This window comes from Hippoglossus stenolepis, chromosome 10, assembly GCF_022539355.2.
Source record: "Hippoglossus stenolepis isolate QCI-W04-F060 chromosome 10, HSTE1.2, whole genome shotgun sequence".
Taxonomy (NCBI): domain Eukaryota; kingdom Metazoa; phylum Chordata; class Actinopteri; order Pleuronectiformes; family Pleuronectidae; genus Hippoglossus; species Hippoglossus stenolepis.
The window spans coordinates 23,223,326-23,249,440 of NC_061492.1; the positions used below are offsets into that span (position 1 = coordinate 23,223,326).

The window sequence follows — 26,115 nt, forward strand, 5'->3', positions numbered from 1 at the left end:
AACATGCATTTCTCAGTCATTGATATTAACTATGCATGAAGAGGTTCTTGAATTAAAGAGGCAAAACATAATGCAAATTAACTATCTTTTTGCAGGCAGTCCAACTAGCCTTGATTTGGATTTGTTTAAACAATTTTCAGTCCTGTGTATTTTGGTTGAGACCGCCCTTGTTTACATTGGAATCACAATCACTTTCTGTAATGTACAACGAAAAGTACACAGAAGCATCCCAGTATCTGTATAGCACGTGACCGAGCCCTGCTTATGATGTGCAAGTTATACAAATTGCAATAATGTTGACTTATTTCTTATTTATCATGTACTATGTGGTCTTAACCTAATACGAACATAAACAAACCTGTGATACTTTTTTTGTGATATTGATTATTACTGTCTCTGCCTTTTGATTAGAGTTTGTACTTTGGGATGTCCTCCCAGGATTTGTGTCTATATACTTCAGCAGGCCTGGAGGTACAGGGAGGGGCTTTATAAATGATTGGGGTAGAAGTGTTGCTGTATTAGTCAAGACAGAAGAGTTAAAGAACACAGAGCAAACTCTTTATTATAGCCCATGATGGGTTATAGGAAGCTGTGCCTGTTACTGCTGTTGAGCAGCTACACATTGGCTCGTAAGTAGTTATCTATTTTGATTCAACATATTGGATTAGGACTTGTGCTAAATCTTGCTAGCATGTTTATATTTTTGTAATTTTTTTGTAACACACAGGTTACACATTCATATATATATATATATAGTTCCCAGCCAACATACTTATGATTCAGATTTTATCTGATGGTGCAAGGCTTTCCATTATACCTCCCTACAAAAAGTCAAAATGTGGCAGAGGAATTTACAGCAGGCATTGAGGTAATTAAAATATGTTGGGCTTATTTTTTAAATTGAGTTTTAAATGATTAAATGAATACATAAATTCCACGGTGAAATAAGCATACATGGTGTGTAAATATGTGTAGAAACAGTATTTGAGTTCATCAAATAGCTTACCCTTTGCAGTTCAATTGCAGAAAAAAAACGAATGTGTTATAAAAGTACGGAAGTACCCATCTCTTTAAAAAACGAGGAAATAATCGTGAAAATAACCCACCCAGTTCTCTTATATTTATTTGACATATTTGATACAGTTAAACTTAACATGCATTTTTATTTTGTACTCTGTATTTTATTCTATTCTCTGTTAATTAATTAATACTATGTAATCAAGAACTATCTTTTTTTTAAAGATAGTTATTGTGTGTATGTGTGTGTGTGTGTGTGTGTGTGTGTTTTTGCCCACGCCTTTTCAAGCCAATTGTACAATTTCTTAGTGAGTTGTAATCAACAGTTTTTAGTGACATAATGTTTAGTATTCACACAATCTTTTACTCTTTGTTTTCCAGAGGAAGGCAGTGACATCAATGAACAAACTTCAACATGTCTATGTAAGTAGATGTCATTTAAACAAAACTTAACTCAAAATCTAAATTAAACATCGTAATTGAGTTGTTTTCATTAGACTTTTGTACTATTTTGGTTTATAAAAAGGGTTAGGGTTATATAGATTTTTTTAAGCAATACAACCCCCTAAATTAATTTGAATTATTTAAATTTCCGAACACACTGGACTATGTCAATTCCTAGAAGGGGCTCGATGCTCTTTGTACCTCTGTGAGCTGAGTGTGTATGTGCATAGGGTAGATAGAGGGGGTGGGTGATATGATGTTCCTAACAGACACACTGACCTGCAGTGCTAAACTAATAAACACATGACCTGTTTTCCGGAGATAGCAGCAGGCACTGATGAACTCTTGCTTCGTGCTGTTTGTTATTCAGTACAATAACAGGTTTTAAATGTTGAGAGCATCAGTTACGTCATTCACTGCTGTTGCTGGGTCCAAAGGTTTTCCTCCCTGGTGATGATTTGGAACTTTGACTGTAAATGTCTAATGCAGAACAAAGTAATCACTATAGGTTTGATATAGGGACAATGATCTCCCTTTTAAAGCCACTGTTAGCTTGAAATTTGTTGATCAGCACTTAGAGGATTGTACAAAAGACACACATTCAGAGAGTCAGTATAACTATGTGATACAATCATCTTACTGCAGTGGCATCCAGATTCAAGGCCTACAAGAAATATGTGTACCAGTACACCACAGAGAGCAGAAATGGTGTAGTGGGCACTGCCAACCTGAGGAACGGCCCCAAAGTCTCTTGTCAGGTACGTGACTGTTATGTGTCCCAAAAGAAAGTTCTTATCTGAGGTGCCTCTCTGTCTCTCTGCTGACCCCGTGTCTGCTGTCACATATCTTTAGGTCGAGATCGAAGTCCCCCAAGCATGCAGATTCATCATGCACACCAGGGACTGTGCTCTCAGTGAGGTGTCTGTCACGGATGCCCAGGGTCAGCCATTCTACAGGCAGGCCCCTGGCTCGGAGGCCTTCAAGGCTGCAATGGAAAAGTTAGTGCAAGCCATTCATCACGTGGTCTAATGCACATGCACTATTGTGACATCTCCTTTGTGATGAGATGAAAAAAGAAAAAGAGAAGAAGAGCAAATTTGTATATGTTGTATCTCAGCCTGACAGGGTAGATTGCATTATCATTTACAAAGTTATAATTGAAATAATTGAAAATTAAGGCATTTTAATATCGTGCCTCCAAGTCTTGGAACAAACTGCCTTGCTATAATTTTTATCAGATTTATTATTAGATGAAAATAATTATGACTTAGTATCTCATAATTATGAGATACTGACTGCAGGGTCTGTCTGCGTTTGTGTGTGTGTGTGTGTATGCTCGTCTCTGTCCCTCTTCACACAAACTGATAATCACAGGTATTTTTTAGTTATTAATCGATGATGACGGATCATGACTCGGACGTCTAACCCTGATGTGACTGTCGTCCTCTTTGTGGGAATGCTGCACACGGTGTTAAACATCCCATGAACCAACAAACACAAAGTAACGCCTGTCGTGTCATAACTGTGATCAGTGTGGTGTATTGTTAAAGTGTAAGCGAGGTCAGAGGGGAAGTGAGGCAGAAAAGACTCCGACACATACGACGATCGACCTTATGGCGTCTGTTCTGATCCTGAGCCTGGTTATAATTATGCAGCGGCACATCACAGACAATGAACGAAAAATGATCATCCTCAATACCTTCTGCGAGACAGGCGGTTGTCTTGACAGCAGCCTCTCAACCACGGCTTCCCTAATCTGTTACACCCCGCCCACAGTCACTATCTCATAATAATGAGATAGTAAGTCATAATAATGAGATAGTGAGTCATAATTTTGAGATACTAAGTCATAATTATGAGATACAGGATTTTTATTTTCTTCATCACAGTGGCGGAAATGGGCTTCCATACAGAACTCCTAATGAATTAAAATGTTGCAAGATGAATGAATCTGCATCTTAAAATGTGATTGCATGTCAATCATTTGTTCAAAACTTATAATGGTTTTCCCCAAATGTCATTGTCCCAAAAGCCATTTTAAAGGGTTGATCAATGCTTTTTGATGTTCTCCAAGCCATTTTTTTAATTTAAAGTGAAATATCTGAGTCTTTACACTACACTATTGGTGAATAATTATATCAATATCAAATATATGTTTCCCTCTGTGTCTTGACAATTTCCCACCAACTTCAAAATGCATTTAGTATAACCCTTGTGTTGTCCCTGCTTCGGCTGTTGGCCCCCTCACATAGCCCACCCCATATTAGGACGCACACGCAGGGCAATAGACAAGTGAGCAGCCCTTGCAGATGTATTTGTTACACCCGCGGCACATGGTGTGAGTTTTACAGTCCTTTTTCCTGGGGCATATCTGACACCTCTTCCTCTTACTCGCCCCGAGCGGGGCTGCTGCTAGGGCTATGGAGGAGGCCGGACACTCGGGTCGAGCGTCTCGTCTCGCGGTCGTCGAAGCGTAGCAGTCTGGAGTACGTGTGGAAGAGTTTTAGGCCTGTGGGACGCTCTCGGCGTCCCACAGGCTGGCGGCGGCGGCCTCGCCCCGGGACCTGTACACGCCCGCTAAGATCAGCAGCCCCACGTAGGCGCGCAGGTCGGTCTCGTCCATCCCTTTCCATTCGTCGCCGTATTTTCGACAACCCTCCCGATTCGTCATCTCCAGGATGATGTTCTCTACCGTCGGTGTGATGAACAGGCAGAACGTCGAGGCTAGGTCACCGGTGCGGGACGTCGCGTGGATCGTGGGGCCCCGGGGGACCCCGCTTTGAGCCGCAGCAGAGGAGGAGGAAGAGGAGGAGGAGGAGCAGTGGCCCTCCTCTCGGCCGTACGCCCTCGAGGACCATGTTATTTCCCTGTTTCTTGACGGGAAGGTCTCTCTTTCCACGAGTCCGGTGGTGGTGGTGGTGTCGCCGTGGTCTTGTCCTCCTTCTTCTTCTTCTTCCAAGGATGAAGAATCTGCAGAAGCATCACCCACTGGGTCGTAGTCTTCGTCACCGTCGTCGTCTTCGTAGTCACCGTTCATCTTCGTCATCGTCTTCGTCTTCGTCTTCGTCTTCGTCTTCATCGCCGTCGCCGTCGTCTCTGTCCTCTCTGTCTTCTTCTCGGTCTGCTTTTCGGTCTGCTTCTCCATCTCCTTGTCCGTCCGCTTCTCGGTCTGGCTCTTTCGCGTCCTCTTCGGGTTCAGAGGATGGTTGCTGGGAGAATAGCTGTTGGAGAACCTGTTCTCTGGTGAAACACTCCTGACATGACATCGTGCCATGGTCCGTGAGAGAGTGGCACACTGAGACTTATATGTGGGTCTAATGTACCCCCCTTGATTTCAATTGGAATCAGGTGTGGGTCTAAATGACCCCACAGAGCACCACAGCGCCCTCTCTGGGGGTCTAAATGACCCCTCCCATGACAATCGAGAATGACAATCCATTGGTCTCAATTACCCCAGGAGAATTGGATAATGACAATCCGTGGGTCACCCTAACCCTAACCCTGACCGGCCAGGGCTTGCGTATGATCACACGCATGCACTCACACACACACACACACACACACACACACACACACACACACACTCTGGGTCAATCCGACCCAGGAACAACACGAGGGTTAAGTGTAGAAAATAAAGTGTTTTCCAGTTATTTAAATATGCAATGATTATACTCGCTAGAAACTGAATAATATTTTTACTAAAAACTCAGAGTAAGGCTTGAAAGATCCCCTTTAATACCTGACTCTGAATTAAGATACAGTATACATAAAGAATCTTTTATGTATTCCTAATACATCATTTGGTATGTACATTGAGATATTATAATTATTTTACAGTCATTCTTTGGCACCATGCTGTTCAGGAACGGGACACTGTCAGATTACCAAAACATATTTGAAGTGACTAGAACAAAAAGAGTGTAAGACTTTCCTGAGTTGAATTGCTGGCCATGTTTACTGTAAAATGTAACATTGTGGTTTGTCTTTTCTTCATTCAGGAACCCTCTGAAGTTCACTGTAGAGGACGTCACCACTGTCCAGCTTTACCCCAAGACAGACGAGCAGGTCAACATCCTCAACATTAAGAGAGGAATTGTCTCTGCACTCATGGTGCCCGTTGTGGAGGATGGACAGCGCAGCATCATGGTTAGTATCCTCACACAACCCAAATAGGATTAAAGAAAAGGCACAACTACAGCAGGAGGGTGTGCACATGAACATGGGTTGTTGCATACAGCTATCAATACAGCATTCATATGAGAAATCAAAGGAGGTAATACACAGGAAAATAACATGGCAGAGGCCAAATTATGGTAAACGACAACCTGCCAATAAATACTGTACACTTACACCTGCATGTATTATACTTTTAATATTTATGAGCTAAGTCCCTGTTTTGTTTGTTTTTTCAGAGCACAGTGCATGGCCTTTGTCTAACGGATAACCTGGTGAATGGCAGGAAGGATATCCCCACAGATGTGAAACTGTCCAGAGATCTGTCTCAGTGTGACCAGTTCTACAGCAGGGAACTAGCCAACAGCCCCTTGGCCCTGCTGCAAAAACTGGTGAGAGAAACAATGACACCTGCCTGTTGATCCTTATTCAATATTTATTGTTTTGAGACCCATATTCCAGATGTAAATATTTGACCATCAGACTCTTGAATTGTAAAATTTTGCCACTTTAAGTTGCAGTTTGTATTCCGCATCTTTCTATTGATAGTATTTTATCTAGTATAATAATATTATATTCCTATTTTATTATTATTTTTATTTCAATGGGATGTATCAACATTTTTTTTTTTATGACCATTGTCCAATACAACCACTTGTATTTAAAATGATTTACAAAAAATTGGGATCGATCCAGTAGGTTGCCAAAAATGAAATGAAATGGTCTAATTATTCCTGCAAATTGAAAGTATACATTACTATGAACACTCATTGTTAATTTTTGTTCCCAGCATCGTCCCATGTCAAAGCTAATTACAAGCACTCAAGACTGTGACTACCAGTTTGATAACAGGGGAAAGCACGTCTTGAAAGCCACATGCACAGAAAAACACATCTACCTGCCCTTCTCCTATGAGTAAGTCATCATTTGAATGCATGTTTGTGTGTGTGTGTGTGTGTGTGTGTGTGTGTGTGTGTGTGTGTGTGTGTGTGTGTGTGTGTGTGTGTGTGTGTGTGTGTGTGTGTGTGTGTGTGTGTGTGTGTGTGTGTGTGTGTGTTTATCAATATACACTTTGCATTACCTTCTAATCTGCTTTGCAGGGACAATGGGATATCATCTGTGGTGAGCCAGGATGTCACCTTTCAAAGCTCCAAGAGGATCAACAACAGAGTATTTGGTGAGCTATCATTTGAAGCATGTCTGCAGCCTGATTGTATATGTTTAGTCCACATTCTGGATTGAAAACATAACTATGTGTGTACACAGATGTGAACCCTAGCCAGAGCAAGCCTCTCCACTTTGAAGACCCTGATGATAAAGCTCCAGTCCAGACGAAGGACACTGCTCTGAGCACACTTCGGGACCTTGTGGATTTAGCAGGCACAGACCTGGGTGAGAAGAGGCCCAGTCTATTCCATAAGCTGGTGTCCAGCCTGCGTGTCCTGAGGAATGAGACCCTGAGCCAGACAGTCACTGAAATGCTAGATATATCAGGCTGGCTTACCTGGCAGGCTCTGCTCCAGTGTGGGACTCCGGAGTGCACCAGTGCCATCCTCCAGGCCATCAGGACTATTGATGGGGTGTCACTAGAGGTGGATGCTCTAGTCTATGGGCTGAGTCTACAGGCTAGCCCTGATGCAGCACGTGTCAGAGATATGCTCAGCATGGCTCACTATAAACAGAGCAAGGCAATCATGTATGCTCTGGCCAACACAGTCAAGAAGTAAGTAAATGGATGTTGTGGGTCAAAGTTCAACAAAGCTTAACTCCATGCAAAGCAATGTTGCAATGTCTTACCATTCACCTCTCTCCCTAAAGTTGAGATATTTAAACCTGTAAACCCTTTAAAATGTTTGTGACCCAATGTTGTGAAAGCCAATCAGCATTGAGAATGAATGGAAATTAAAATTAGCTGTCACTTGTTTTTTTACTTGTCCATAGGTTCCATAAAGGAGAGGTTACTCCAGTGGTCACAGATGTGTCAAAGTTCATGGAGACACTCTTAAATGACTGCTCAGGAGAAACCATTGATGATAACCCTGAATTTCCCACTGACCCTGATGAGATGTCCTTCCTTGTACTGAAGGTAATGATGATCACGCAAGCATCTCACATACAGTCGTGTTGTCTTCACTGGTGAGTCAACTCTTGTCAGTGGAATTTGGTTCAAGATCCCAGTATCCAAGATGGTTTTTTTCTTCTTCTTCTCTAGGTCGTTGGTGTCATGGGTGAAGCCATGCAAGCTGTCAGCCCAAGCTTGATTTCCTCCATTTTGCGATGTGCTAAGAAAACAGACATTCCTTTATCTAACCAAAAGGCAGCTATACAGGCCTTAAGGTTGATGGACATGAATGATGAGGTAACACACATTTCTAGTACATGCATGGAAGTGTGATGATGAACACACCATGTGCTGTTTGACATTTGAACAAATTAACATAAAGATAACAGCAGTAAAGAGCACCAAAGACATGACATGATAATAAATATAATATAATTGTTAATAACGGAAAATGGAATATTGTGAACACTACTGCACAAACATTCAGTCATTTATCATTTGGTCAACTACAGGTCAGGAGCATTGTCATGGAGGTTTATCAGGACACGCAGAGCTCCGTTGAAAAACGTATTGCAGCTTACCTGATTTTGATGAAGAGCCCACATCAAGCCCTTATTAAAGACATTGTGCACAATTTGGAGAACGTGAATGACGAGCAGCTCAAGAGCTTCCTGGTCTCTCACCTGAACAACATCCGCAACTCTGATGAGCCACAGATGTATCAGTGAGTAATCAGCCAACAGCAATATAATATTACAATGAACATGTACAATAAATAAGTAGTTTACAGTCCACATAAAGAGGTTATCCATGGATTCTTGGCATGCTTCATGCTTACGTGTATGGTAAAATAATAGAAATTGCTCAGTACGACAAGTGAAACCTAATATTGCAGTGTTTCTGATGACATCCCATAGCAACTTAAAGTTGATCATGTGTTAGCAATGTCGGTTTCTGCTACAATCCAACGGCCAAATGTCAGTTATTACAGATATGAAGATAATATCCTTTGTACAATATTTCCCTTTACTTTTAGGGATTTAAACTGAAGTCTAATATGTAAAAAACAAAGGTGAAAATGGAAAATGATCCTGCTTCCAAGGAGTTTTTGATTTGAGAAAGAAAATAGTATTATTGCTGTTTTGCCCTGAGCCATCTGAAGTCCTCTTTATGCTCCTTCCAAAAGACACAGGGAATACATTGAGTTGGCCTTGACAGACCATCCATCACCTCTAAACAAGGTTTTTGATGGCATGTCACACAACTACAAAATAGACTCCCGCCTGGGCTCAGCACACACCAACATCATCTTCGATAGCAGGGACACTTTACCGAAGGAGGTGATGCTGGAAACCACACTTAGGGTTTTTGACTACAACTATGACATCTTTGAGGTATGTTTTCAAGAACACATTGTTATATGTAGTGGAATCATTCACATGAGCTTTGCAAAGATTTTTCAAACAATCTATTCTATTCACAATCCACCCCATCAAGGTTGGTGTTGAGGGAACAGGATTTGAACCAACAATTGATGCTCTTTTTGGAGAGAAGGGTTTCTTCCCTGACTCCATCTCCAAAGTCATGTACTGGGCCGAGGACAAAGCCCAGGTGCTCAGACCTATTTTGGACAGAATCGCCCCAGACAGAAATAGAATGAAAAGACAGGTGAGATGATTTTTGAACAGACCTTACATATTGTGCTTTTCTATGCTACAACATGAATAAAACATTGTCTCAACTTGAACATTTACTACTGAACATGAAAGCTGTTATGAAGTAATGTCTGACCGGTGTGGCAGCTTCATTGCTTTTGCATGGATACAAGCTAAAACATAGATGTCTTTAGGTCCCACAGGATCTTCTGAAAGATATCACAAACAGCCTCCAGAAGCTCATGGATGACGTCCGTTTCTCTCAAGCACCGGAGGCCATCACCTATCTCCGGCTTCTGGGAAATGAGATAGGATACTTGAAGTCCAGTGAAATGGGAAAGATGGTTGAAACTCTAAACATGTACTACCAGGTTTTCTTCAGGGTTCTACCAGCCAAGGTTAGATCTGTTGTTTGCTGACATGAACTTTGTCTCTTTAAACTGTCTTTTTTGTCCAGAAGAAATTAGTGAATTCATAAAAAGTATCAAGGCCAATTGTTTATCAACATAAACCTAAAAATGTTGTTCCCTTGGCTATATGACTAAAAACAAGAGTTCACAAGGTTGACGGCTCAATGTTGTGAACTAAGGCCTTGCCCAGATCTTGTATCAACATCAACCTGTAGTGATCCGATCACAATGTACAGGTCGCAGTACAACAATTCACACCTGTCATTAGAATGCATCTCCACATGCGTCTGGAGTGACCACTTGTGATTGGATCTCATTTCCCAGGTCTACACTGAAATAATAATAATGTCTCATTTGTGGGGGGGCTAATATTAATATTATAGCAGTGGCCACAAATAGATTTGTGAAACATTGAGTTTGAAAGTATTTTCAGTTCAATTTATGTAGTGATTTGATTCAACAATAGAGCTGTCTACTTGTGATTTGAATCACCTCAGACAGACGTTGATACCAGGTCTGAGCCAAAGAGTTGGTAGCCATGCTAGCAGATCTGTGGTGCTATATGTAGGCATAGTAGTACTTTCAGCTGGATGCTAACGTCAACATGCTAATGTGATCATCATAACAATGCTAGGCAGTGTGATGAAGGATATATTTATATCCAAAAATCACAGTTATAATGTTAATTATGTCTCACAGCAACCTTTTACATGGAATAGTTTTCTTTTTTGCCTTATTCTCAGTCATTTACATATTTGATTGAGCACTTCAATGATGTCAGTACTTATGGTGAAATACTCAACTGAAAGTGATGTATTCATAGCAACTATTTGTTTTCTTTCCAACAGTTCCTTTCATCGTTGGTTTCCAGCACTGACAATGAAGTCTTTGCCCACTATATCTTCATGGAGAACGCTTTCTCTCTACCTACTGCCTCTGGCTTCCCTCTGAAGTTCTCACTGGCTGGTGTGTTTGCACCTGGTGCCAAAGGAGGTCTGGTTCACTCGGGTCGTAGCGGGAAGGTAAGTTAGGCTCTACATTGTAGCCTACATGGAAAAATAGAATTATAATTTTATCTAAATGAAACTGGGTCATTGTTTACAGCTATTATGTTGTATTCTTCTCCTTGCAGACTGGATTGTCCTTCATGCCATCACTTGGGCTAGAATTTATCACACAAATGGGTGTGCACATTCCAGACTATGTGGAGGCTGGGATTGAGATGCACACTAATATGTACCATGAGAGTTCCATCAATGCTGAGGTCATTGTGAACAGAAACCAGATGAGACTGTCCATACCTGCTCCTAAGTCAAACATTCAGTTGCTTCGTATTAGGTCAGTGCCACCTGTGTCAAATGATACAAAAGCCATTTAACCGTTTTCTCTCAGTATTCATAACTGTCCTTTTTCTTGTTGAAATACAGCAACAAGTTGCTGTCAGTCTCCTCCGGTCAAACAATAATAGTGCCATCACTGGTGGAGGACAGGACAGACTCAACTGACTGCCAGCTCCTATTCAGTGGTTTGAAATTCTGCAAAATAATGCGTTACTCTAATGCTGCTTCCATGGACAAGGCCCCATATTTCCCCCTGACTGGAGAAACCATGTAAGCTACATTATAAAATATGACATGAACATCAGTTGGTGGTGATTTTCTGATCTAAGATTTCTGATTGTTGTATTTTATATTTGGGTAGCTAATACATAAATAGTGTACCTCTGTAATTGTTTGATATTTATATGTTCCTAATGGAGTCCTCCTTTATTGAATCAACAGGGTTTTTCCAGAGTGCCAGATTTATTGAAACATTTAATTTCACACAGGTTTGCAGTGGAAATCCAGCCCACAGGAGAAATTTCAGAGTACACGGCCACCATCACTGGTGAAACACTCAGAGAGGGTAAAAAGGGTCATCACAAAGTGGACACTCTGAAGCTAACCGTGAAGGCAGAAGGTACATTCATGATAAAATACGTGTATGTTTGTTTGCATGTACATGTGTGTTGGCCAGCTAGTAATCATAGTCTTTACTTTACTCTAATCACACCATGGCTAACATATGCAGTTGTGATTAAAAAAAACAATGGGTATAAAAAATGCAATTGAACATAACCCTGGATTTTGCCTGACTGTCCCAAGTTTGCACAGACATGAACTTTAATCGTTAAGAATTCATAAATGTACACAATAAGCTTAGGCTCCAGTTGATCACTGTTTCTGAAGATGAACACTAATAAGTTTAATATCTGCTGTTTCTAGGTGATGATTCAACAGAAGCCACCGCAACTCTGAAATACAACCGCAATAAGAACATTTTCACCTCTCAGGTCGTCATTCCTAACTATGATGTGGAAGCAGGCATCAAGCTGGTGGTAACTGACAGTAATGCTAAGGATAAGAAGATGCGAGGTATAACCATTGACATCACAAACAGGAACATCCCACAACTGACTCTTGTTGGACGTACAAGGTTTGTACTGTAGTTCTAAAAACATCCTTTTTCCTGATAGACATTGCTAGCCTGTCAGCTGCACTGCCTGGTTTCATGACCCTTTTGACAGGGAATAAGTGGATGAGAAACATCCCAGGAAATGCAAACAATTAACTAATTGAGTTGTGTCTTATCAACATACATGTCCTTTACTAAAATTTAGGCTTGACATGATGAAGGATGCCATGCTGCAACTCCAGATGGTCATCCCCTCTCTGAAGACAGATGCGTCTGTCACTGCAACCCTAAAGAGGGATGAGGATGTGCTCATGGACTTAGAGACAATCATCACCCTCCCTGAGACATCCTACCAACAGAGAGCTTTACTCAGATATGGTAACTTACAGCCGGATCTTCAAGAAATAACTCAGATTAAGAATAGTCATTCTATTAAGTGTTTGCATGCGTTTTGACTTTTTCTTTACAGATGATGACAGGTTTGAAGTTGAGCTGAAATCCAACGCGAATTCAGAGATTCACAAATTGATCCCAGATTTAACAAATTATCATGAGCAGCTGCAGCAGCTCATTGATGATGTCCTGGACCAGAAAGTGGCAAAGTCTGATATGAAACTTCGTCACATAGTCAACAAAGGAATTGAGGTAGGTGCTTTGACATTTGACACTATATTGTTCTTCCTGAAACCCTGACACCTACAGTACCACTCAGTAACCTGATTATCGACAATTAAGTTAGAGATTTGTGTTTTATACAAGTTCCAGTGAATGTAGCATTGGGTTAGATTGGTTAGCTTGCTTCTTTTTAACTCCACCCAGTCATCATTGCAAATGTGTGGTCTTGGCCCCTATCAATTCTGATTCAGTGACATATTGAGAACATGCATCTCCCCTGTAAAATTGGTGGAGTTAGGAAGTTAGGTACAAAGCTTTATCCAGGAAAAAGGTCTGTGACATAAATCGCCATATTTAAAACATTGGGCAGTTGCTACCAGACTGAGATGAAAGATGCACATGCAAACTCAGTAAATTTACAAAAACTGCGATTCTGCGTTCAGGTGTTGCAAAAGTAACGCATCGAATTTGAATGGCCATAACTTACTGGTAATGAGTCCAAGTTTTGGAAAATGTAGAGATCCTATCCAATCCAAATCCATATTGATTGGCGAGTATAAAGCTATTCGACAAAGAATCATCATGATTCTCTCTCTCTCTCTGTCACTATGTGTAATTTGAGTGCTTTACAGAAGCATTGTACTTTTTGTTTAAAGGGAGATTTAATTGATCTTCATGTCACTCTGAAGGCAGGTAACATATGGCTGGACAAATTAACAGCACACAATCCTTACGATGCAAACCTACGAAGTAAAAGAAGCATCTCAGATCTCACCTTGCCTGCTGTGCCTGAGAAACTGTTTCTACACTCGTAAGTATTTAATCTAGAGTTTGAAAAAAATAATTGCTTTCAAATAAATATGGCCTTAACCCCCATTTCTTTTTTTTCACCTTAACAGTGACAGCTTGTTCCGTTACCAGTTCAACAAGGATAAGCTGGCCATCTCGCTTTCTCTTCCACTTGGAGGCAAAAAGTCAGAGGAACTTAACATTCCAACCACTTTGTCTATTCCCCTCATAGATTTAGAAGAGATAGGCCTACATATCCCCGCCAAAACCTATCCATTACCAACATTTACTATACCAGCTTCTTTGGATTTCACTGTACCCCTTCTTGGTCTGGCTGAAGCATCCACCAAGATCAACAGCAATTTCTACCAATGGGAAGGCTCCATCTCTGGGGGCAACAACACTGTTGATTTCCCCAGCTACATAGTACAGTGCAAGGCCATGGCTCAATCACCTATCAACTTATTGGCATACAAGCTTGAAGGTAAGAACCTTCAAAAAATGTAGATTATTCATAATAAAAAAAATGTTGCTGTAGGATTTTGCTGTATTCACATAGAAATGGTTAAGACTAAGATGTCTTTGTGTAGTTTTCATGAAATTTAGTTTGTTCTATCTGGATATCCATCTGACGCACATTGCAGGGGTTCCTGCAAGATGTGTTAAAATGTGCATGAACTAATGCTTAACATAACAGAAACCATCTGTTCAGAGCATATTCTAGATCTTTTCCTGTGTAGTTACAGATAATGATAGTAATATAATTAATTTTTGTTTGTGTCAAGGAACTGGGATGACGTCTGGAAGAGCTAATGACTATCTCAAGTATCTTCTAAATACTTCCTTCAGCCATAGCCTCATTGACACAAGCTTCAGTGTCTTAGAAACCTTAAGGATTACAGACAAATTGAAGGCGAAAGCTAACTATAAGATGGAAGCCTCTAGTCCAGTGGGCTTGCAGGCCTCTCTCTATTACTCTGCCCAGTCAACTTCCACTCTAGATTCAGATGAAGTCTCAGGAGATGGCACCCTGGATGGATTGCTTAGAATAGGTTCATTCTACACAAACTCCTCCTACACAAACAGCTACAATCTGCGTCCAAAAGATAGAGAGGGAAGAGGAGAGTCCACCCTGCTTTTTGACTCGCCATTCATACAAATTCACAACAGAATCCATGGAGTCTATGCAAACTCTGAGTTAAATATTGTGTCTAAAACCAATGCCCAGAAGGACACCCTCAAGCATGTAGCAGAGCTCAAGTATAAGGATGCACAACTAACCCTAAAATGCAATGCTATTGCCACAGTCATGGAAAAATCTGTCGGTAACAAAATTGAACTTGGTGTGTCTGATCACTTGGCCATCCTCCGAATTGAGTCACAGGCAGATGATGAAACAAATAGGGCATACTCACTTATAACAGGATCCGTGGATTTGAATGGACTTGAGGTGAACTCTGAAGGTTCCCTCACATTTGCCACAGGTCGTGGATTGCACAAAGCTTCTGTTATGTTTGGAAGAAATGGTCTGACCACAAGTGGAACTAACGGCATTCAATGTAGCCCTGTGACCATAGAGAATATTTTCAATGGTGCCATAGACAACAATGGTGCCTCCCTGTCCTCCTGGACCAAAGCAATGGCTGAGGAGAGCCGCGGAGAACTGAATATCGAGGGTAAAGTCACAGGTGTGGAGGCCTCTTTGCATGGCATACTCAAGGGCAATGCATATGATGCAGCCACAAGAAACAACATGGATATTGTACTCAACCATCGAGCTCTGAATTTTGCGAGCAATACCATGGGAACATTGAAGCAGATGAAAACAGAAAATAGCCAAACACTGACTCTCACTCTGTGGACCCTAGCTCTTACCTCAAAGACTAACAACATCATCTGTGAAGATGTTTACTACAAGCAAGATACCAATCTTGATATGAAGCCATTTGTTGCATCAGTTGATATGACAAATGACCTCAGATTTTATGATGTCAGTTTGAAAAATGAAGGCCACATGAAGCTTGAGCCAATTAAGTTGGATCTCAGTGGCACTATAATGGGAGCATATAGAGAAGAACACAACATTAAACATTCCTATGAACTGACCTATGAAGATATGGTTGGTACAATGAAATCCAGCATGTCTGGAGATATAATGGATGCCCAGCTAAGTCACAACTGTGAACTTGAGTTTGCTGGACTTTCCTCAAAGTCAAAATGTGAAGCAAGAATAAATTCAAAGCCACTACGTTTGGACAGCACCATTCGCACCATGGTAGTGCCTTTCAGTGTCACTATTGATGCTCTGGTCAATAGTGATGGAGAAATTAATCTATATGCAGAGCACACCGGACAACTATACAGCAAGTTGTTAGTGAAAGCTGAGCCCTTGGCTCTTGCATACTCACATGACAGCCGGGTGTCAAGCACACATTTCCTTCCAAGCGGAGAGTCTTCCACTAATTTAGACAACAAATTTGATGGCCTCTTGGCACCGAATAACCAATATATGACCTGGAAAGTAAAATCTAAACTGAACAACCATGCATACAACCAAGACATCACTACTTACAATAATCCTGAGAATATTGGTTTTGAGTTTTCAGGAGCAATATTAACAGACATTTTCAGCAAACTGAGCAAAGACCAGAGATCACAACCAGAAGCAGAAGAGTTCAATGTGGCTGGTTTCCTCAAGTATGACAAGAACAGTGACTGTCATATCATTGATATCCCGTTCATTGAGAACATTCCTGCTGCTTTTGAGAGACTCAAGAACACACTTGTACAAGCGTTAGAATCTCTTCAACATTTCATCAACAATTTAAATATTAATCAGCTAGTGACTGACTTTAGAGCCAAGTTAGATGTACTACCAATGCAAGTGAGTGACTTCATAAAAAAGATTGAATTAGAGAACAAAGTGAATCAAGTAAAAGCAAAACTAGATTTTTTTATCACGGAATTTGCAATAACAATTGATGACTTGGAGCTTGTGATGAACAATTTGAAAAAGAACTTGGAAAACACAGTGATGGACAGTGCCACTAAAATTAGAGAGCTCATCCTTACAGTAAAAAACTATCTCAAGGAAGGACATCTTTCTGCCAAGATAACCAATGTTCTCTCAAAGATTGGAAATCAGCTTCAAGCCTTTGATGAGAAGTATGAAATCAAGTCATCGCTTATCAAAACACTTCATGCCATTGAGGACATTATCCGACAGATTAATTTACAGAAGCTCACAGAAACCAGTGCTGCATGGCTGCAGAAGCTTGATTCTAAATATAGAATAGTAGAAATATTAAAAGATAAACTGTCTGAACTAAAACAGGCAATTGAGAAGTTTGACATCAACATGTTTTTCCAAGATGTAAATGACTACCTTCTCTCAATCAATTTGGCCGTGTATTTTGAGGAGCTATCATATAAAATCCCCTCTTCGGAAATAGCAAAAGTGATTGAATCTATGAATGATGTTATCGTCAACTGGATTGATGAATATGAAATCACCAACAAACTCAATGCTGTGTATGCCTACATTAGGGATCTACTTTTAAAATACAATCTTGACAGTAAACTTAAAGAATTAATGGATCATATGGTGATTCTTGTCAAGGAGTTCAAAATTGAAGAGACTGTTCAGGCTGTAGCACATGCTTTGAAATCTATCAACTTTGAATTTGTTTATGATAAAACTATGCAATTCCTTCACAGTGTGACGAGCCAGCTTAGAGCAACTGACTTTAAGAAAAACATTGATGCCCTTAATGAACAAATATCATCAATGCTAAAGTCAATGAAGGAATTTGATCACAGTGCATTTGTAGATGAGATCAACAATAAAATTGCTGACCTAACAAACTATATCAACGAGCAAATAAAAACATATGAGATAGTTCAAAAAATCGAGGCCATTAGGGATTTCTTTAAAGAGATACAAAGCTCCTTCTTCACATATTTGGATAAACTCAAAGACACAAAGATTGCAGAAGCTGTAAAGAAACTAAAAAATGTGATCGACACTACATTTTACAATGACATGAAGATGAAAGTGCAGGATATCCTTGAAGACATTAGACAAAGAATCCTTGATATGGATGTCAGAGATGAAATGTACATTCACATCCAAAGAGCCAGTGAATCCTACAGCAATATGGTTGCCTTCATTACTGTGCAATTTAACCAGCTGATAGAGAAGATAAGACAAGTGGTAAATGACAATAAGGTAATTTCCCAGATAAAGCAAACTGTAGATAGAGTTTTGGATGCACTGAAAAGAGCAGAGATTGAAGTTGGCACCTTTACTTTACCTCTCACTGACCTTGTCATTCCGTCATTTATCATCAATCTGAACAAACTGCAGGAGATTAACATCCCGGCTCAAATATCAGTCCCTGAGTTTACTATTCTGAACTCCTACACAATCCCTGCCTTTACCATAGACTTCAACGAAATCAAAGCAAAGATTGTTGCAATCATAGATGACATCAGAGAATTTGAAATCCAAATGCCTGACCCTGAGGAAATATTTGGTGACCTAAAATGTCTCTACCTATATGACCTACCAGATCTATCATTCTCAGAAATAACTCTTTCAGAAATAAAATTTCCAGCCATCGTCATCCCCAAATTAAATGTAAAGGATTTTGAAATCACAATGCTAACAATTCCAGAGATCAAATTGCCGGAGGTTCCCAGTGACATATGTATCCCAATTTTCGGTAAACTCCATGGAGAATTTAGAGTGAATTCCCCACAGTATACTCTTGTAACCACAGGAAAGATTGAAAACTCGACGTCCACACCAAAAAACCCACAGTTTACAGCCACTATTATCTCTCATGCAAAATCGCCAATTGAGCCCCTTGAATATAACTTCGAAGCCACTGCTCAGTTGGGTGCTCCCAGAATGAAGAAGCTGCTATTCACAGAAACAGTTAAAGCTACACACATGGCCTTCTCCATTGATCATGAGGGATCCTTAACACTTACAGGCACTTCTGCTGAGGCGTTTGCCAAGACTAATACCAAGGTCACAACCCAAATGTACACAGCAGACTTGGTCAACAATATGTCACTTACTTTGAAGAGTGGAATCTATGCAGCCATAGACACAACGTACAACCACAATGCGGAGATCCCATCAGTTGAAACTTCAAGTCAGGCATCACTGAAACAGAATATTTCTGCTGCAATAGAATCTGACAGAATTACTGTGACTGGAGAATCTTCTGGTAATGGCAAGTGGTCCATTAAAGACTACTCTGATGAAGGCACACACACAAGCAATATAGATTTAAACATCAATTTCAGCACTGCCAAGTTAATGTTTGCTGGAGAAACAGACTGTAAGGCTTTGAAATCAAAGCAATCGCTGACTGCTGAATCAGTAATCTTAAGCCATATCACTGTTGAAGCACGATGTGAAACTGAAGTCCCATCTGTCAAGAAAAGTGTTATGGTTTTAAATGGACAGACACATATTGGTGACTTGAGAGTTGCACTGACTGCCTCTCATGATGCAGAATTCACTGGGAGTCTGATTGGATCCATGTCCAACTCGTTGGACTTTTTGGCACATCCATTTGAGATTGTGCTTGATATTAAGAATAAAGTAAACTCAAGAATGTCCCTCCCCTTAAAACTCACTGGTAAAGTGGATCTCCAGCATGACTATGGAGTCATAGTAAATGCTGACAAGCAGCGTTCTTGTTGGTTTGCCCTGGCAAGATTCAACCAGTACAAGTACAATCACAACTTCACAGCAGAAAACAATGATGTAGACATCTTCTTTTACTCATCAGCTACTGCAGAGGCTAATCTGGACTTTCTGACTGTTCCTCTCTCTATCCCAGAAATAGTGGTCCCTTATCTTGAAATTAAAACCCCTGAGGTCAGACATCTATCTCTGTGGGAACAGGCTGGATTCAAAACCTTGCTTACCACTCCTCAACAGTCATTCGATATGAGCCTGAGGCTTCATTACCACAAGAATCCCGATTTGCACACCATTGAATTACACCTTGAACCAATCTACAATGTCATCAGTGATAACGCTAACATCATTCAGGCCCAATTTGAACAATCGAGAGACAAAGTAATTGTGCTTCTAAAAGATTCATACAATCGGGCAAAGTCACAGTATATCAAACACAAAATTGACACTTCTAGCCTGCCTCCAAGAATCTTCACTTTTCCTGGATACAAAATACCGATACTAAATATTGACGTTTCTGCATTCAGTGCTGAGATGCCGGCTTTTAGCTACTTTGTTCCTAAAGAGGTCAGTACACCAAGCTTCAAACTTCCAGCACTGGGTTTCTCTGTACCATCTTATACCCTTGTGCTACCATCTTTGGAGATACCTGTCATCCATATTCCAGAAACTCTAAGTGAAATAAAGCTGCCCACATTGACACTACCAGCCATTCAGAACAACATTGTGATTCCAGCCATGGGTAACATAACTTGTGATTTCTCCTTCAAATCCACAGTGATTACCCTGAGTGCTAATGCTGGCCTTTACAACCAGGCAGACATTGTTGCTCGATTTGGTGCTTCCTCAACATCTGTGTTTGATGTTTTAAATGGAAAAATTGATGGCACAACCAGTTTGACAATGAAGAGAGGAATAAAACTTGCTAGCACTATATCCATTGAGCACAACAATGTGGAAGCAAACCATGAATGTGCCGTTAGTTTAACAAAAAGGAGCATGGAAGCTTCTTTAGCTAACAATGCAAAAATCAATCTACCCTTCCTCAATTTAGAAGTCAGCCAAGAACTCATCGGAAATACCAATAGCAAGCCAACTGTTGCCTCCAAGAAAAAACTCAAATACATGTTTAACATTCCACTGCTTGAATCCGTAGGCAAAGGAAACCTTGATATAAACTGGGCACTGGAGGCACTTTCTTCCTATGTTTCACTGGAGATGTCTACCCAAGGGAAGTCCGACATAACAACAATGGGAAGTTGTAATTTTGCTGGAGACCTAGAGAATGAGGCCAGTTTCTACCTTAATGCCAACCGCCTGCGTTCAACTGTCCGGACAACCTTAAACTCAAACATTAACAAACAAGAGAAGCAAAAACGAAGCTCAAACAATAACATCTTCCAGTTCGACTTGAACAAGAACTTTGCACTTGAGGTTTCCTCCCAGGGAATGTTTGCAACAATGGATTACATGTGCAATAACAATGTTAAATCAGCATCTTTCAACACAAATGGACGGCACATTGTCAAAGGAGAATTAGAATTTGTTCCTTTAACAAACCTCAAGGCTATGTTTAACATTGATTCAAGTCAGCCAAGTAGTTTGGGTGATGTTGGACTGATTCAGAGCATCAACCTGGCCATCAGCTCAGAGAAGCAGTCCCTTGCCTGGAGTGGTAAGGAACAACTGACATCTCTTACCCATGCTTGTGATTTATTCATGTCGAACGATGAATCTCAGGTACGCATGGATTTGACTGAATCAGTGGAAGGCCACCTAGCTTTCTTGAAGGCAGTTAAGCTACCTGTTTATCAGAGGACCCTCTGGGATGTGCTACAACTTGACAAGGTCACAACTATGGACAGCTTACAATTCCTTAACATATCGTATGGCTTTGTGTATACAAAGTCCCCGGAAGGCCAGGAGTATGCAATACCATTTAAACTATTTGAAAATGGAATCACTTTTAGCATTCCTGAAATTCGCATTCCTTTACCAGCTTGGGGAGAACAAATTTCACACTCCATTAAGAACATAGATATGCGATTTGAAACCTCTGATGTTCCTGATCATCTAAGTCTTCCACCTGTGATCTCAATTCCACCCTTTGATTTGCCATTCACCAATTTACACGTGGAACCATTTACAATTGATCCAAAGAACCTGAACATTCCAAAGGAAATTACCACCCCAGCCTTTGAAATCATGCTTCCTGGTTTGCCAATAATGTCAGTGCCCAGTTACGATATTAATATTGAGTATCTACAAGGGAAAATGTCATTCCTTTCATTCAAGATGCCAAAATATGAAATCACAGTCTCATCTTTCACACTGCCAAAATCTTTTAGCTTTGGAGAGCATACCATCAGTCTCGATGAGGTTACACGCCAGATTTCAAACTTTGAACTTCCAACAATTACAATTCCAGAGCAAAGAATTGAAATTCCTGAAATTGCCCTACATTTGCCAGCAAGTGTGTTTATCCCAGCTTTTGGGGCTCTTAGTGCCACTCTGAAGATTTCCTCCCCTGTCTATAATGTATCAACAACTGCCAATCTTGAGAAAAAGGACTCTAGCCTTGCAACTTCACTGACTTCCTTATGCACTTCTACAATGATCTTCTTGGAATATGACTTTTCTGGTAAGACTAGATCACACTCTATTCGAACATTTTGTCTGAATTACGATATTGCAAAATATAAATAGATCGTATTTTCTGGATGTCTCCTTAGCCACTGCAAACCTTGGATTTGATAATGGAGGAATCGATGTAAATGGGAAAGGGAACTTAATCCACAATGATGTAAATGTTAACTGGCAACATGTTTTGGCACACAACCTGAGGTAAGTGTATACAGTATATTTTCTGCTTCTTGGGTGTAGAATTGATTTTGAAATCTAGACATATTTTCACCACTTAATCTCTGTAACAGTAAAAATGAGAAGATAGGTGGAATAAATGAAGTAATAGTTTTTTTTTAAAGCTAAATCTTGGCTTTCATACAACTCAAATTCCAAAGAGATATAGTATAAGACAGTATTCTAAGAACCAATTTCCATTTAGTTACTTCATGTTTCTTTACCAGAATTTTTAGATATCCAATCTCAAAAAGGCTACCATGACATACTGAAGCAGTCTGGTTGGTGTTATGAACTTATATGTAATGCTGCTGCCCTTGGTTGAACAAGATAAATCTTGATTAATTGTATTATAAATATAGCTGTTTTTTGTTTCAGAATGAAACGCCAAACCCCTCTGCCTGATTCAATGTAAGAATTTTTTTTTCTTTTTCTGCATATTTCAGCACTTCTCATAAGTGTTTGTGTGAAATAAATGCACTCTAGGAAATACTCCCTTAACCCTTTTCCTGTTTTACAGGGAGTATCGTCATACTCTTAATGTGGACATCACCAGCCGAACATTTAGTGATGTGAGCTTCCGCTTTGCTTCCAGCAAAGATGGCATCACTGCATCCATGTCTTCTTCATCATCTGGCTTCCTTGGATTGCAATTTCAGCGAAAGTCTCCATCACAACTGCATGGAAAACTGTTCAGTCGCTACCTGGTAAATCTTTAATTTGCATATTGTTGTCAAAAAACAAAATTGTTTTAAATTTACAGATGGATCATGGTATATGCTGTGCAACCTTTAATTGCAATTCTTCTCATTTTCCCCTTCAACTTCAGTCTACTCCTGAGAAGGATACTGATGTTTTCACTGCCAAAGCCACATTGAGAAATTCTCAGAAGTTAATCTTACAGATGTCATGGAATCTGGATTTCCTCCACGATGCTATTGAGGGGACCAAGGACAGGATTCCTGCTATGAACAATGCTGTACTCAAATTCATTAACAAGTATCACACTTCCCACTTTGGCTTTGACCTCAACCGAGGCAGCATGAAGCTAAAAAACACAGTTTCCAATGCCATTGAGAGAGCCTATAATGAGGTCCCTATGTCTCTTAACTCACTGCAGAGTTCAGTCCAACACCTTGGGGAGTCAATAAATGTGAAGGTTGTTTTAGACAAACTACCTCACGAGGCTAAACAAGTGTTGAAACGCGTTGATAGACATATAATGGCCTTGCTAATTGAAGTCAAAGAGTTGTTGAACGCCACAAAGTTTACAGTGCCTGGATCTGAAGAGAAGTTCTCGACATTAGACATGTTTGATCACGCTCATCGGTCTGTATCAAGAGCCACTGACAGGGCAATCGAAAGGTTTGCCCACCTCATGGAGAAGGTTTCTAGATTCATCAGGGGGATTGAGTTCACCATACCTGGAACCAAGGTTATTGTCAATGGAAAGGAGATCATAGAAAAACTGGAGTTTACTACCAGATCTGCATATGATCAGCTAAGAGAGTCACTGCGTAGGGGGTTCAGTTTGCTTCATGAAACAGTTACTAGCCTATTTCAAGTGATTGTTGAAAAAACTATGAATTTCATTACCTACCTGAAAGAAGACAAGTTTGAAATTGCTTCTCAAGTTGATGCGGTCTATGGAGAGGTTCTGAAATCTTCAAAACACCACATGGAGAAGGCAAAGAGACAGATGGGTGACTACAAAGACCTTACCAAACAAAAGATTCAAGAGGCTTATAATGCTTTAAATATGGAAAGTGCAAATAACAATACCAAGGAGTTTATCTCTATTTTGCAGTCACATCTCTTTGGAGGACTTAATGAGGGTGTAGACCTAATGAGAAGGGCATCACAGAGCACAGCACCATACATTAGAGTGACCAGTAAAAAGACTGAAATTGAAATTCCCTTACCCTTCCGTTGGAAGTCTTTCAACAACTGGCCAATGCGATCCAGTCAGTGAATCATGGATTTCTTCATCAAGGCTAACCACATTTATGTCTGTGTAAAAAAATTTACTTTTTGTACATTGCCAATAAATATTAGTTTAAAGGAATTTTAGTTCCTATGAAATATACACAAGTTATTCTCAAGTGATATTGCTTTCAACTTGACAATTTATACAGTTATGCCCAATTAATGTTTAGCATGTATTGAAAGATATTGTTTGATGATGGTGGTCAATTAAACAATAATAAAAACAAATGTTTGCATTTCTCACAGTGACTCAATATTTCTGTAAGTAGCAAAGGCATTTGTCTTAAAGACAGTAGTGAAACATTTAACCAACTATATGAAATTTCCACATCATTCATTCAAAGTAAATGTTCAAGTTCAAGTCAAGCAATCAATCAATTAATCAAACTTTATTTATATAGCACCTTTCATACAAACAAACTGTAACACAAAATGCTTCAGATAAAAAACACCACCCCAGTACACACACACATACACACACATACACACAAATCAGTGTAATAATGTACTTATTAAAGTTGGTCACTGATGTCTAGTCATCTCTTACACTGCTCATACTTAACCTGATGCTGAGACTAAAGACAAACTTGTGGAATGGCTACTTGCTCATGCTGCAATATAAGAGTCAGATGACCTTCTACTTTATTCATTAAAGATCTGTACTGGAAATTTATCTCGAGATGTGAAATAAAGAGTTTCTCAGAACGGAGTTTTCTTTGAGTTTTAATTATTAGCTCTGCAGAGGGTTACACAGACAGCAACATGGCTCAGAGTGCAACCACAAGTAGTTAAAAAGGAAGGTTTTTATACAATGTGATAAACAGGAAACAAAACAGAAAACAGACAGGAAACGTCTGCTGTCTGGCATCACTTGCTACAGAAAGAGGAATCAACCCCAGCACCCAGTTGCACAGATGCAGGTCAATAGGAGGTGAAATTACCAAGTAAGGGCAGGAACTTTGAGGTTGCATCCGCTAAGTGCACAGAAAACAGTCAAAACAGCAGTAAGACATTCATCACAGTATTAAGACATTGATCAGTGGAATTTTCCATTACAGATCTTTTATTCATAAATATAGACGTTTTTCAATAGTCTCCTACTCTTGTGACCCAGTGATTCTAAATCATGCAGCCACATGGCCCAAACAGGACACACCCATTATCATTTGACATCAGTTGTTTGCATATTTATTAACGATATTTTAATAGAAACATTTTCAAAAAGTATTCACAAATGTTTTTACATAGAATATAATTTTTTGTTCAAACAGATTCCATGCCATGTATTAATATTAGAACATTGAATATTATGAGTTTGTCTATTTATTAATATATAAGTTGCGAAGAGATCCTGACAAGACAGTTAATTCAGTTTTTTCTTGCAGAATAACACATCATATTTATTTTGACAAGAAAACATTCTAATTAGTATCTTCCCTTGTCTTTGTGATCTTACAATTCAAGTATGTCTTCTTTACCTCAGACTTAGACCAGTAGATTTAGTTCCTTCTGTCTTACAAAATGTTTTTAGATTACATATTTCTTTCTTTCTTTCTTTCTTTCTTTCTTTCTTTCTTTCTTTCTTTCTTTCTTTCTTTCTTTCTGTCTGTCTATGTATCTATCTGTCTGTCTAAAATGTATTTCTTGTTGTCTTTCTTTCTTTCTGTCTCTCTGTCTTTCTTACTGTCTATTTGTCAGGGGGCTTCGTCTTTCTGTGTGTCTGTCTGTGTGTCTATGAGTCTATCTGTCTGTCTATCTATCTATCTATCTATCTATCTATCTGTCTGTCTGTCTATCTATCTGTCTATCTGTCTTTCTTGTTGTCTTTCTGTCTCTCTGTCTCTCTGTCTTTCTTACTGTCTGTCTGTAACCTTGCCATTAATGTGGCTGAATGTTGATGGGAAACTTCCCCTTTAAGAAAAAAATAGAAAG

At 39.8% G+C, this 26,115-nt stretch overlaps 3 protein-coding genes across 4 annotated transcripts in view; 2 read left to right on the top strand and 1 right to left on the bottom strand.

Moving 5' to 3' along the window:
* LOC118116015 (histone H1) overlaps positions 1–26,115 on the top strand; it is a 311,666-nt gene that overhangs the window by 189,416 nt on the left and 96,135 nt on the right. The gene's annotated exons all lie outside the window — the stretch shown is intronic.
* Positions 1–26,115, bottom strand: part of LOC118116027 (histone H1-like) — a 444,527-nt gene that overhangs the window by 171,572 nt on the left and 246,840 nt on the right. The gene's annotated exons all lie outside the window — the stretch shown is intronic.
* On the top strand, positions 515–24,426 carry apoba (apolipoprotein Ba). The gene is made up of 29 exons (XM_035167288.2): positions 515–629; positions 1,399–1,440; positions 2,107–2,219; positions 2,314–2,459; positions 5,460–5,607; positions 5,874–6,026; positions 6,425–6,549; positions 6,735–6,811; positions 6,901–7,357; positions 7,576–7,720; positions 7,847–7,993; positions 8,209–8,420; positions 8,883–9,090; positions 9,194–9,364; positions 9,546–9,749; positions 10,610–10,783; positions 10,894–11,099; positions 11,189–11,371; positions 11,590–11,720; positions 12,026–12,236; positions 12,421–12,593; positions 12,685–12,860; positions 13,520–13,641; positions 13,730–14,103; positions 14,405–21,979; positions 22,071–22,182; positions 22,576–22,608; positions 22,718–22,904; positions 23,027–24,426. The coding sequence occupies exons 1-29, from the start codon at positions 572–574 to the stop codon at positions 24,167–24,169; spliced, it is 13,206 nt and encodes a 4,401-aa protein (XP_035023179.2). The 5' UTR covers positions 515–571; the 3' UTR covers positions 24,170–24,426.